Source organism: Lynx rufus, unplaced genomic scaffold (genome assembly GCF_022079265.1).
Source record: "Lynx rufus isolate CCGP_SWC_20201006 ecotype Redwood Valley unplaced genomic scaffold, mLynRuf1.p SCAF_1, whole genome shotgun sequence".
NCBI classification, from domain to species: domain Eukaryota; kingdom Metazoa; phylum Chordata; class Mammalia; order Carnivora; family Felidae; genus Lynx; species Lynx rufus.
Window position 1 is genome coordinate 72705738 of NW_025814823.1, and position 14090 is coordinate 72719827.

Consider the following 14090-nt stretch of genomic DNA (forward strand, 5'->3'; position numbering starts at 1 on the left):
TAGCATTACCCCTCAGCCTCCATAATGTACATGTTTTTTAATTCATTGTAACTCAGTCCTGAACCAACCTCACCCTTAAGACTTTCAGTTACAATAATGGGTTTCTCTGAAAAACAATTTGAGTCTGACTGGATGTTGTTAAATCCTCAGGCCATGGTAAGTGTGACTGTGGCAAGTGCAAATGTGACGAAGGATGGTTTGGGGATGCCTGCCAATACCCAGCTCACTGTGACCTGACAAAGAAAAAGAGTAACCAAATGTGCAAGAATTCTCAAGATGTCATCTGCTCCAATGCAGGTAAGAAATCTATGAAAGTCCTTAAATAATCAAATTTGGGTTTTAATGGAAATATGTAGGCGTCAAGAAATGTGGAACCTCTGAGAGAGAATGCTTTTGAGTATATATTTTTGAAATGAAATTCAGATAAATCAATAGGGAAAAAATGTCATCTTGCTGAGACTGGCAAGTTTGATGCTCTCCAGCTGTTCCAAATGCCTTCTTCAAGCAGGATATTCACAGGAAACAACACCCCAACAACATTTTATGTAAATTGTGAGCTATGATTTTGAATGCTGGATTAAATCTTTTTAAAAGGATTTATATAAACTGATTTAATTATTTTCTATTACAGGTCAAGGGTGCTTTGAATTTATACCTTAGTATCAAATAGAAGCAAATCTTTTTAATTTGATAGAAGCTTTAGATGCACATAGAAGAATAGAGTGACGTCATGATTTTACATTTGGCTAAAATATTTTTGCATCTCACAGAAGTCATTTAAAAACATTTTTTAGAAAGTAATAGTGAAGCTGTTAAAATTAATTACCAAAACCATATAAAACAAAACAACTGGTTTTGGTTTCAAGAATACTAGGATGGTATTACTATAATTTAATACTCTTTTCATACTTGGGCGCATGGAGCCTCAAAAGTCAGCTTTTCTCAAAGCTGGCTGAACTTGAGAATGCTCCCTTACAATGCTAGAGGCTTTATTTCAGTTGTTTTGGTGGGTATGGTCTGGCCTGAGGTGGGTTTTTAAAGCTCTCCAGGTAATTCTTATGGAGATCAATGGGCATGAGTCATTGTTTTGTGTGCTAAAGACAAGTATTTGACTAGAGAATCTTCCCTCCTGAAGCTCCTCCCCTTGTTGGTAGAGTCCTTCTATATTCAGAGCTAGAATCTTTCTACAGTCTTAGATTGCAGTGAATTGCTCTGTGTAGATTAAATGCAGTAAGAGGGTTTTGCTAGTAGAAATAAAGGCCATACCCAAAGCAAGGTGTGAGTGGATCGGTCAAGGACCATGATAAATGTCCTTAACAGTCAGGTCACTTTTTGTGTTCACTGATATTCTCCTTCTCTCCAGCACATCAGTCTTTTCTGTCTTCTCAGGAGGATTTTTCTACCTCCAGTTCCTAACATCGACCCCTCCCAACACGCACACACACTTACCACAGAACCTCTTCATTTTGAAAACGTCCAGCTTTCCAAACTTCTTTCAGTAGTAAGACTTGAATTCTGTTTTGTTTGTTTGTCCTTTATTTTTGGATTTATTTATTTTTTTATTGTTTATTTTTCAAATAAAATCTAGGTTTTTTTCTTTGTAATAATACATTATAACTGAATAGGGGTTAGACTAGGAATCCAGTGTTTCAACATTATGGGAAAAAACACGTGATTTGCTACATTAGCATACCTTAAAGGAGAAAATTTACAGAATTGTTTCAGTAGATGATCAGACATATTTGGTAAGATATAGAATGCAGTTTTAAGATATCTGAGTCTCTTTTTTTTTTTTTTTGTAAAAGTGATGCAATTCTTTTATGTAATCTACCGTCCATATTCCAGTTTTGTTTATTGGCCCAACAATGTCCTTTACAGCATTTCCCTGCCTCTGTAGGATCCAGTCTATGGCAGAGTTATCTTTAGCTGTTATATCTTGTTAGCCTCCTTTAATCTGGACCATTTCCACAGACGATGGTATTATAGCATTGAAAATTTTGAAGAAAATTTTCTCCATCCTTTTTTTTTTTAAATAGAATGTTACTCATTTTGGCTTTGTCTGATGTGTCCTCATGATTAGATTCATGTCATACATTCTTAGCTGAATTGAAAGATAGATTATTTTGTGTTCTCAGGATGTGTCATATGGAAATCTATGTTACCCATCTGCTCTCAGTGGTGAGGTTAATTTTGATCACCCGGTCAAGGTGTTGTCTGATGTCTCAGCTCTGTAATTACTGATTTTGCCTTTGTAACAAATGAGCAGTCTGTGGGCAAACACTTAGAAATTATAAGATATCACATCCTTGTCAAAATTACCCCTGATTTACCATCCATTGATGACTTTCACCTAACCCAGTATTTACACTGGTGAAATATGATTATTGCCAAACTCCAACATTCCTTCCATATCTACCAGTTGGTACTCAACATTCTACCACAATTAAGAGTCTTCTCTCATCAACCAGTTATTTGGTATTTCATTTACTTAGTGATTTATTATCACTCCAGTATCATAATTCCCAGTATTTCAATGGTTTATTATTCATTATTGCACTCAATTATTCTGGTGCTCAGATTGTCTCAGATTAGGCAATTGGAACCCCTTCAAGATAACTTCTCAGTCTTTGTGATGTGCCTCCGTTGTTGTGTTTTATTTTGTTTCAGCAAATCTTTCCTTTCTGACATAACAAGATATTCCAGAATCATATTGTATCTGGCTTGCCACAGCTTTGGAATCAACCATTTCTCTAAAGAACCTTGGTTTCTTTAGGTTAAGAATGGTATTAGAATAAAAATTGTGAGCACTAGGGATGTTTATTTCTACTGGGGTAAATTTGCTTGTTGGCCCTTTCTGCAAACAGGCTAGTAAACATGCATGAATATATATATATATATATATATATATATATATATATATATACACATTCATATGTACATGCACATGTATATGCATATACATACACATACATATTTTTTTTTTTAATTTTTTTTTTCAATGTTTATTTTTTTTATTTTTGGGACAGAGAGAGACAGAGCATGAATGGGGGAGGGGCAGAGAGAGAGGGAGACACAGAAACGGAAACAGGCTCCAGGCTCTGAGCCATCAGCCCAGAGCCTGATGCGGGGCTCGAACTCCCGGACCGCGAGATCGTGACCTGGCTGAAGTCGGACGCTTAACCGACTGCGCCACCCAGGCGCCCCACATATTTTAGAAATCATGAATTCACACCAATACATCCAACTTCAGTCCACCCCCCAACAGGGTTACTTCCTATTTTTTCCCCTTCCATATTTGCATGTCTCATTTTTCATGGTGAGAGGACTCTGGCTTCCAACACCATGGCTATATTTGGTCATTTGTTCAGTCTTATGCTACACCTAAAATTGTTTTTAAAATTGCTTCATGCATACCACTGTACAAAGCAAATCTACCAAAAAATTTTAGGATTTGTTGGCATTTGATCTCCTCTCCCACCTCCACCCCACGCCAGTCATGCTCCAGATTGGGATACTTAGTTAATTGCTGTGTTCATAAGTTACTTGGATTTCTTTCTTTTTCTCTCCCTTTAATGTAGTGATTGTACTCGTTTGAAATACATTGAGCTTGTTTACTTCAGATGGCTTTCAGTTTTAGAGTTTTTCCCCTCCCTTTCGTCCTCACTGATTTTGTTTTGCAATATGTAGAACATGAACATGCTTCCAAAAGTCAAAACTATATTAAAAAAGCCTTCTTAATTAATCATCACTCTCTTGCTAATCCTTCCCTCCTGCTTCTTTTCGTACCTGATAGGTAATCAGCTTTACTGCGTTCTGCTTTATGGTGTATGTGTTTATTTTTTCTAAAGATAAATAGATGTATTTGTTATTATATTTTTAGTTTTTCATTCATTCCCTACACAAAAAAATAACATGCCATATATGTTCTTTTGCACTCTGGCTTTGCCACTCAGCATCTCCTAGAATTCACTCCACATCAGTACACAGAAATCTTCCTCATTCTTTTTTTGGATGTATAGGACTCAGCTCTATACAGGTGACATAATTTATTCACTCAATCTCCTATGGTTGGGCATTTAGACACTTTCCAATATATTGAAATTACAAATATTAATGCAGAGAATAAATTGGTATGTGTGTGTTTTCATATTTTTAGAGGCATACCTTCAGGATAAACAACTGGATGTGAGATTCTACACCAAAAGGTTATTCATATTCAGTGTTACATTTAATCTTTTCTCTCTTACTGTCTATTCAGTATAGAAGCCTTTCAAGTTGACTTTAGCAGGCTGTGTCGTACATGGCTTCTTTTTTTAATGTCTATTTCTACTAGCCTAGTTCTGGACCACTCCCCTACAACTGCATTAGGCTCTGAGTTTTCTCTACTAATATTTTCCCTTATATTATGATGTGGTTTCTGGAAGCAGCTTGAAGCAGAAGGGGAAGAGGAGGCACCTGACTGGCTGGAAGACCGCAGGGCAGGATGAGATGGAACTTGGTCTAACGGCATTCCAGAAGCTGACTCTATAAGGGGTGCAGAAGGCAAGGCACAGTCTGCAAAGTGGGGCTCCAGCACCATCACACAGGAGTATGGATGGTGGTCAAGAGAGGGAAGTCCTCCTAGAGAGAGTTCAGCTGTATTAGTCAGAATGAAAAGTCAGAGCAAAAATAATCTAGCATAAATCAGAAGACCAATCCCAGAGCCCAAGCTCACTGGCAACCAAGAAAAAGAAGCAGTATGACATAACATGAACACAGGAGTCTGTCACTTTTGCCTGGGTTCCATATGCCATATCTTGGAGCCTCAGTTGTGAATTCTACTTGGTGGGTGAGAGAGGAAGTCTCTGAGCTGTTGTAAACGTCCCACATTAGCCAGGAATGGTTCAGATGTGTGGATGGGAGGGAGCCTGCCTGTTGGGGTGTCAGTGAGATATAGAATTCAGAGGTAGAGGCTGTTCCTTCCTGTCTTTCCTGAAAACAGCTTACTGTGTACGCTGTCCTGACAAGGTCACACCTTCCTCCCAAACCATGAGAGGCTCCTGGTATTCCGACAGAGAAATTCTAAAATCCTTAGCCAATATTCTTGATCCTCTACTCTCTGCCTTAAACTGACCCTCTTCTCCAAACTCAAGCCAGACTCTGCCCTGTTCTTAAATTCCACATCCTTTTTCCTTAGCTGAGCCTCCTTCCTCAATATCACAAGCCTTTTCTCCATCTCCACGTGTTGAAATTCTATCCGTACATCAAGTGTCAACTCAAGAACTTGCTCCTTTACTGTGCCTTTCCTCCTTTGCAGAGCCAGACTGAGGTTTATACTTTCTATATAGCATCTGTCACAAATCTGTTGCAAAGGCCCTTGTGTCATCTGGTCCCATATGTATGTGTAAAAATTATTGGTCTTCTAACTCTATCTTCCTGCTCTATGATTTACTTAGTTTCAACTTTATGCATCTTAATATCTCCTATAGCACCTGGTACTTTGCTAACAATATAATCGGCAGCAAGAAAATTTAATGAATGGATATGTGGATGGTTGAAAGATAGGATGAATAAACGTGAAAATGAAAAGGGTGATAATTAGAGAGAAAATGCGATGAGACAATATCATGCATTACAGAATTTGATTTGAAATGAACTTTTATAAATTAGTTTTCAGGGAAAAAAAACAAAGAAAGTGAAATTTAATAAATGTAAAATTCATATGAGTATTCTCAGGGAAGAAAAATAATTAGCTCAAATTCTGCAAAATCACTGTTTCTATGTGGCTGTGAGAGAAAAATCTCTTAAATATAATATCTAATTGCAAGTGACCCAGGTGACAGAATCACGCAGAGCATATGGAGACAGGACGTTGTGGGGCCTATCAATATAAAGTGAGTCTGGAGGAAATGTTTGGGAACATGACTCTTATACTCAGTATCTTCATGGAAGAAGATGAAGATCTCAAAGTTTTCTGGAAGCCTATGGCATAACTGGACACAATATTGTTTTCAGAAAGATGGCTGGGTGATACACTTACCACTGGGTTCTCATAACTGCTCTATGGAGCAGATGTTATTTGCAGATAAGGAATTTGAGAGTTAGAGATGAACATAACAGCCTCAGAAATGTATAGCTATTGATTATTAAAACCTGGATTTGGATACAAATCCCCCTTATCCATGTGTTTTGGGTCACACCACATACAGACTTGCGAATACCCAGTAGCTCAGTTCAAATATCAGTATCATCTTTGGTTCTTCCTGATTCTTCACCACATACACTGAGTCATCTGTTCTTTCCCCTGAAGATACCCCCAAGAGTATTTGCCTCTTTCTAACTCACTGCTGTCACCCTCTTCTGCCTCTGTCTTCTTTCCTGCAGACAAATGTAATAACATGTCCTCATGTCCACTGTGCCTCATTTCAGTTCATTCCTCATGTATTAACTAGAGTAATCTGGTAAAAATCCATGCCTGATCACATGACCCCCTGGTAGAGAATATTTCTGTGGCTTCTCATTCTTCCTGGATTAAGGTTGGAAATCTTTAACATGACCTTATAATAAGACTTCCATAAATGGCACCTTTAGTCACCTTATTCATTTTATGCCTCTTTCCACGTCATTTTCTATGTTCCAGCCATCTTTGACTTTTTCTTCTTATTTCCTCTTTTATCACAGAGCCTTTGCTATAGTCTCTTGTGGGAAGTGGGCCTCTCCACCATCTCACTTCTCTTGCCTATTATTTTTACTTTGCTCTCCGTTCCTTATTTAGGAGCTACTTCCCCAGGGACTCTGTCTGACCACCATGTCACAGTCAAATCCCCTGCTAAGCTCTTCTGCAACATTTTGTACTTTTCCATTTATTTTATCATATTGGTTTACTCATATAAAACTCTGAGAGGAGGATTATGGCTGACTTGGTCTCCCATTGCATTTCCAAAGTCTAGGAGGCTATCTGGTGAGTGGTCAGGTCTCAATGCATGTATGTTGATGGCTATGATTATAAATTACAGATGGAAAAATAAGTATTAAAAAGGAAGTTCCTTAAATGGAAATTCTATTTTTCAATATCATTTTAATGCTGTTTTACTGTCAGTGAAATCACTCTCGAGGGTTGTAGTCAAATCCACGTACACACCACACACACACACACACACACACACACACACACACATATATATATGGCATATATATATATGTATATATATATATATATGTATATATATGATAAGTGGTAGACCAGATGATTCCAGAGCCTCTGTGTCATCCTGAGGTGCCCTGAGGTTTTGGTGAGGTTCCAGAACTCTATACCTACGAAAACTTGCCCTGGTCCTATTGTCATAAGGATGTATGTATCAGTTTTAACACTGTGCAAGTGAAATTACTAGGAGATTCTAAGTTTTTAATTTATGCATTTGTTAATGAATTCCACAAATATTTATTAATAAATGTTATGCTCAAATATTGTGCAAAGCATTGAATAAATACTGGTGAGGAAGATAAGCGATGCTACTTCCCTTACAATGCTTAGAATTTTCTGCTTTAGTTCACTTCAGACCCAGGTGTAATCAGAAGATAGTCATTCATGCATTGATTGGATGGCCACGTATAAAGTAGCTCTGCACTTGGGAAGGTCATATTTACATTAATGAATAAATACATCATACATTAATGAAACTATTAGAGGTCAATCATAATAGTTATGTGTCATAAAATATAATTGCTGTACTATAATCACCAAGAAAGAACTTTGTTATCTATCTCATCTTACCCACAGTAATACACAATTGAAAATTAAATTGATTTGAATTGTCTCTGTCTTTGAAAGAGATAGATTAAAAAAAAACCATTGGTTATCAGGGTGCCTGGGTGGCTCAGTGTGTTGAACATACGACTCCTGATCTCAGCTCAGGTCTTGATCCCAGGATCATGAGTTCAAGCCCCGTGTTGGGCTCGGCACTGGGCGTGAAGCCTACTTAAAAAAAATTCATTATCATTTATATGCACCTAACAAATAATTTTTGTTTTGTTTTCATGGTTTAGGTACATGTCACTGTGGCAGGTGTAAGTGTGATAATCCAGATGGAAATGGCCTTGTTTATGGTAAATTTTGTGAGTGTGATGATAGAGAATGCATAGATGATGAAACGGAAGAAATATGTGGAGGTAGGTACACTATGCAGAAATTAGTAAAAGTAACTTGATTTTTGATCTGTTTTCTTATACTTTTATCTCTCTATAAAGGTTCTGCACTAAGTTTACTCATTTAATCTGAATTTATGTTTATTTGGAAAACACTTCATATGAGGCATTTAGGGTAGACTAGTACTTCATAAATGCAAAATCAGACTGCTTCCAGGGGAGAGCCAGATCATTATGACAATAGGCAACTGTGTGGTCCTGAAGTGGTCCTACTGGTACTTTATCTTCTCTGCTTACCACGGCCACTTTTATTCTGTCTCTGCTCTCCCAGTCTCTCAATTGCATGTTTTAACTTCATTCCATTTCCCTTTCTAAATCATCAGCCTTTGAGTAGTCTCATGTCCTATTGGAGACATTGGAGGCCAATAGAATTAGTAGCCTAGAATCTCTCCCTCCCCACCACATACCTAGATAACATTTTTCATGATCTTTTCTATGTTCCTATGGCATTTCTACGAACAGCACTCAATCCAGTTTTCTGTTGTACCAGTTATTATATGTGCCACGCTTGCTAGTGCCCAGCACTGTAATAAGTTCTTCCCATTCACTAGGTAATGTACCCAGGGTCATTCCAGCAATTGTATAGACTCTTATGTGTCTGATACCGAAGACTGTGCTCTTGACCCCTCCCCATGGAGAATTGCATCAGAGCCCTGGAGTTTGGAGCTCCATGAGAAGAGCCCCTCCTTATCACCCAAAGTGTCTTCTGCTTACCTGTCTGCCAGCCTGTTCCCAGAGTTTACATTTGCAACTATGGGTAGCACAGGAGAGGAGAGGAGAGAGCAATGAGCATCCCTTCAGTTTACATAAACTCATCTCTGCTGTTTGTTAAAAGTTTTAGCCTGGTTACCCCTGGCCTCATCTCTTCATTAATAAGCAATTACTTATTTCATTTATCTCTGGCAAGATTCCAATCCATGGAATCCTATTCTGCCTACAGAATGAATGATTTCAGAAGAGCATTTTCTGTGGAAGGATCAGGGGCCAGTGGGGCAGGGGGAACGAGAGAGCCATAGGGAAAGTGTCACTGACTTAGGACAAGCGGTCCCTCTGTGTGTAAAAAAAAAAAAAAAATGCAGCTTCAATTCTTGTGATCATTCAGATACTCTTATTTTAGGTCTGTTTGGCTCTCTCTGGCTTCCTTGCTGTACAACCCACCAAAATAAAACAGACAAACACAAAAATTTACATTTTTCAAGGCAGTGACCTAAGCTAGATGCTGCTCAGACAATTCTGCTAATGGACTCAATCCAAAATAATTAGAACAATTAGGTAAATCCACCCACAAATATTATGCATTTATCCTCCTCCTGATATTTCATTTCCAATTATTATGGACCAAAAACAAAGAGGAAGGGAACATGCTTGGGGCCATTGTGTTCTGATACACATCACCAGAGCAAAGTCTATTTGCATGTGTAAATATAAACATTTAACATGAAGTCACGCAACAGGAAATGTTTAACTCCCAACCTTGCCATTTACTATTTCCATTTGTTTGAGGCTTAAGCAATTTCATGGCGCAAAGTTTCAGACCATAGACACCAGCACTTTGGTAAATATCCTCTGGGAGTGACTTTGACTGGGATTGTAGATCTTTCCACATGTCATTCATTCGCATGAAACCAATCTGTTAAGAGGTGATTCTACAGCCCATCGGTAAAACAATTTAAAAGGAGATTTTCTTGCTCCATCAGTTTACAGAAAGCAAAGAATGATATTTATTGTCAGGAATGTGTATTGCCCCAAGCTTGTATTTTATCTCCATTATCCAAATGTGTCCTGTTAACAGTATTTTCATTTGGGTTGTGAGGATATCTGCTTAATTTTTCTGATCTACATCCAAGTGTAATTTCACATGATTCTTCTTTCCTTATTCACCTATATCTCAATGATTTTTTAGTAAGACCCTGATTCAATTATGAATTTTATAAATATACAAATAATTTGGATGTAAAGAACATAGATTTGGGATTATTTGTTAATGTCATGGTAATCCTTACATATGTGGCACCTTATATAAATTTCCTGAAATTACAGAGGAAATAAATTCTAGTTTAAAAGTTAATCAAGTCTTGAAAAAACCAACTTCTAGAAAAGCTTTTAGCACACAGTTGTCTTGCTATTTTCCAGTGTAATCCTCAAGTTCCTGAGGACATAGTACTGGGATGTGATATTTTGTGTGGGTACCTGAGAGATAGATACTGTTGAGTTCATAAATAAAAGGTATAGCTTTTATATTTTATCACTGATGAAATAATTTAATATCCTTTACATTTGCTTAAGTGAACAAATTAAAATTTGTTGTACAAATGATCATTGACTATTCAGTTAATAAGAGGTTTTCCATGGACATCCAAATTACAGCTCACTTAGGTAGAAAACATGGCATCGTGTGCTTGGTTCCCCGTGTCTTTCTTATATCTCACTGTAGCACTCTTTCTCTCACTCTCTCCCTTTGTCTCTCTGATGTGTGTCTGCTTTTTTTCATCGACAAGAATAGGTTAAGAGACAAGAATATTCTATTGTACATTCCCCTTTCTTATGTGAGTTCTGCAGGCCCTACTGACACTTTTGCCATGAGCCAGAAATGCCATAGTGTTTAGGAAGAAAAAATAGCCTCACGTTCAGTTTCCCATGAGCCCTGTGAAATTATGGCTGCAGGAGAAGAGAGAGGGAAGAACAATGACTTTAGCTACAGACTCTGATAAAACATAATTCTATGAAATGGAAAAAATAGACTAAGCAAAATCCAGCGTGACCCTCGTTTTCATCATATTTACAAGAACAAACACACATTCATGGTTGGGTGAATACATAACTATACTCCTAGGAATTTACATAACCACAAAAAGGGAGGATCTAAGAAGTAACTTGAGGTAAATAGAATTACCATCTTTTGGGAACTTGTAGGATTGCTAGATATGGATGCAGAAAGTGATGATGTGACAGTTCAATAGGGGTTGCTTGGATGTAAGTACAAACAAGCCGGGTAAAATTTAAAACGAGGAGTTGAAGGGATGTGGTGGCATCAGAACACAAAATGATGGGTCATCCTGTCCCCTTGACGAATAGGAGGGGCTTTGATTGTGAGGCCAGGGGTCCATGCTATTTTATTGGCCTAAAGGAGTAATAAACACTGGTTTAACTGAAAACCTCTTTTCTACGTGGTGGAACACAACAGCTTGTGGGACACAGTTGAACGAAAAGGTGAAATATCTCCTCTGGTTTAGGAAGCGTTCAGTCATTAATGATGTGCTTCCAAGTAAATATGTACCACTGGTTTCTCAATGGTTGATTTCAAATGAAATCCTTGGATGACTAATTCAAGAAATGCCCTTAGCATGAATGCTTACATACATTTGACTCTGATGCGTGCATTTGAGATTGGAGGGTAGTAGACCAGCCTGTCTCGTTCTTTCATGTCATTTCTTCAAATTTCTTTCATTTTCACCAGCTACCTGGCTAGGACAAGTTACAAGACACTTGCTCTTGCTTTTTGTGTACGATTATGGAGGTACATGCGCAACCATGGTGTGCGGGGGACAGATCCATAACTTGATTGTTTTAAGCAAGGATTGTAGAGCTGGTATATTATTTCAAAAGGCAAAAATGATCACAAAGAGGTAGAAAGTTAATTTTGCTTTTAAAAGTTGCTCCCCCCCCCTCACTCTATAAAATTCATTTTGGGTAAAGGCCATGGAAAGTGTTACTGTGGAAACTGTTACTGCGAGGCTGGTTGGCATGGCGATAAATGTGAATTCCAGTGTGATATCACCCCCTGGGAGAGCAAGCGAAGATGCACATCTCCAGATGGCCAAATCTGCAGTAACAGAGGTGGGTCATTCATCCACGTTACTATGAATTGGGAGGAAAACAAAGCTCTTCATCATTAACCCTCCTTTTCCTTGTATTTCCTTGGGTGTGGGGGGAGGTCGTCTTTTACAGTGTTTGACTTCGATGTAAGTCAACATTTACAATGCCAACAGTCTTCTCTTTCTTATTTTTTATTGAGTAACAAAGCAGAAAGATAAGAAAGTTGCTGTAGTTATTTAAGCTTCACTGAACAAATAGTTAACATAGGGACTGTAATTTCTTTGGCAGCCATCCAGAAATAGCATAGTACAGCTAAAAGGCAATTCTTGTAGATACTTCTGTTAAATGTCTCTTGACTAACAGAACCATCTACAGCATGAGCATCTAATTATCTAGAGAACATTCAAGAAACCCTTTTGTCTTAATTATGAGTAAATCGAAGGCTTGGTTGTAACACTGAATTGATCTGGAGTCACTTTTATCTGCAATAATAAAAATGATATAGAACAGGTATAGAAACTATGTGTCAGACAACCAGATAAAATTTAGATTGACTTTCGATATGAATTTTAAGAATATGTTGGTATTGCTAAAATGTCCCTTAAAGTGAGTTAACTAACTGTTGATATCAAATCAAATTAGTTTTATTTAAATGCTTTTTAAAACTCCTTGAAAACACATGGGGTCTGGGTGACTCAGTTAGTTAAGCATCTGACTCTTGATTTTGGCTCAGGTCATGAGCTCACAGTTCATGGGTTTGAGCCCCACATCGGGCTCTGCACTGACAGCATGAAGCCTTCTTGGGAGTCTTTCTCTCTCTGTCTCTCTCTGCCCCTCCTCTGCTCTCTCTTTCAAAAATAAATAAATAAACATTTTTTTTTTTAGAAATCCTTGAAATTACTTGTCATTTCCCCCTTATTAGCTGTACTGGCAGATAAAAGAGAACTATGCTGGACCATTTGTTGCCTGCCTGAAGGTATATATAAGTGACCATATTTCCTTCTTCTTTTTTTTTTAATTTTTTTTTAGTGTTTTTATTTATTTTTGAAGGAGAGAGAGAGAGAGAGAGCATGAGCAGGGGAGGAGCAGAGAGAGGGAGACACAGAATTGGAAGCAGGCTCCAGGCTCTGAGCTGTCAGCACAGAGCCCGACACGGGGCTCGAACTCACAAACTATAAGATCATGACCTGAGCCGAAACCGGATGCTCAACCGACTGAGCCACCCAGGCGCCCCCATATTTCCTTCTTTTAATATTATAAAAGTCTGGAAAGTTGGAAAATTATATTTTTTAATTTCTGTAAATGAATGGTGCTTTTTATCAGGTAATGCTTATGTGGGAAACCTTAACATACAACCAATTTTCTCTTTTCAAAAAATGGCGTAAGAAATTAATGCAGAAGAGTGAAATGGGCCAAATTTCTATACATAGGGAAAGGAAAGCAAAAGGCCTGAAGTTGGAAGAAAAATTATAAAGAAAAGTCCTCTTTTTAATGTATGCAGAATAGGTCTGACTATATATCCCACTAATTCATGTTATGTTTTCCTTTTCTACATAAGGACGTGTTTCTGTCTGCGTCCTTCTTATTCAGTAGGTCCAGTCATCACTGTCATGATGTCAGTATAGGAATCTTGGGCTGTGTTCCCGTGAGATGTTGAAAGGAAAGAGGAGAAAAATGGCAATGGTTGGGCTGTGGATCAGGGCTGGTTCTGCAGCAGGGATATGTGAGCTCTGAGAGAGACACACACTACTCGCCAACCCCTGAGGTCTCACCTTCTGCCTGTCCTTTCCTGCACTTGGAGCTGTCTGATTTGGAGATCTGGCAGAGCAGACTGGGGGGCAGCATGCTCAAATGAGGCTGGGTAGCAGTGAGATTTCGAGGGTTCCTGAAGGCAAGTCGGGAGGAGGCACAGCAATATGTCTTTTTTTTTTTCTCAGAAGGAACCATCCGCGTCTCCCCTGGCACTCTTCCTCATTATTGTTTCCAGGGTGGGGGGAAGGTGGGGGGCGGGAGAGAGACACCAATCCCTGCACAGGCTTACCTCCTTTTCCTTGTTAGCCCATCTCCAAGGACCAGAAAACCTTTGTTGT

At 38.3% G+C, this 14090-nt stretch overlaps 1 protein-coding gene across 2 annotated transcripts in view; it reads left to right on the plus strand.

The window, feature by feature from the left end:
* ITGBL1 (integrin subunit beta like 1) overlaps window positions 1–14090 on the plus strand; it is a 211372-nt gene that overhangs the window by 82934 nt on the left and 114348 nt on the right. Inside the window, exons 3-5 of one of the 2 annotated variants that reach the window (XM_047084690.1) lie at window positions 151–297; window positions 8026–8148; window positions 11881–12021. In XM_047084690.1, coding sequence (XP_046940646.1) covers window positions 151–297; window positions 8026–8148; window positions 11881–12021 — 411 coding nt within the window. The remainder of the gene's footprint in view (window positions 1–150; window positions 298–8025; window positions 8149–11880; window positions 12022–14090) is intronic. The other variant, XM_047084745.1, reaches the window with a different exon arrangement.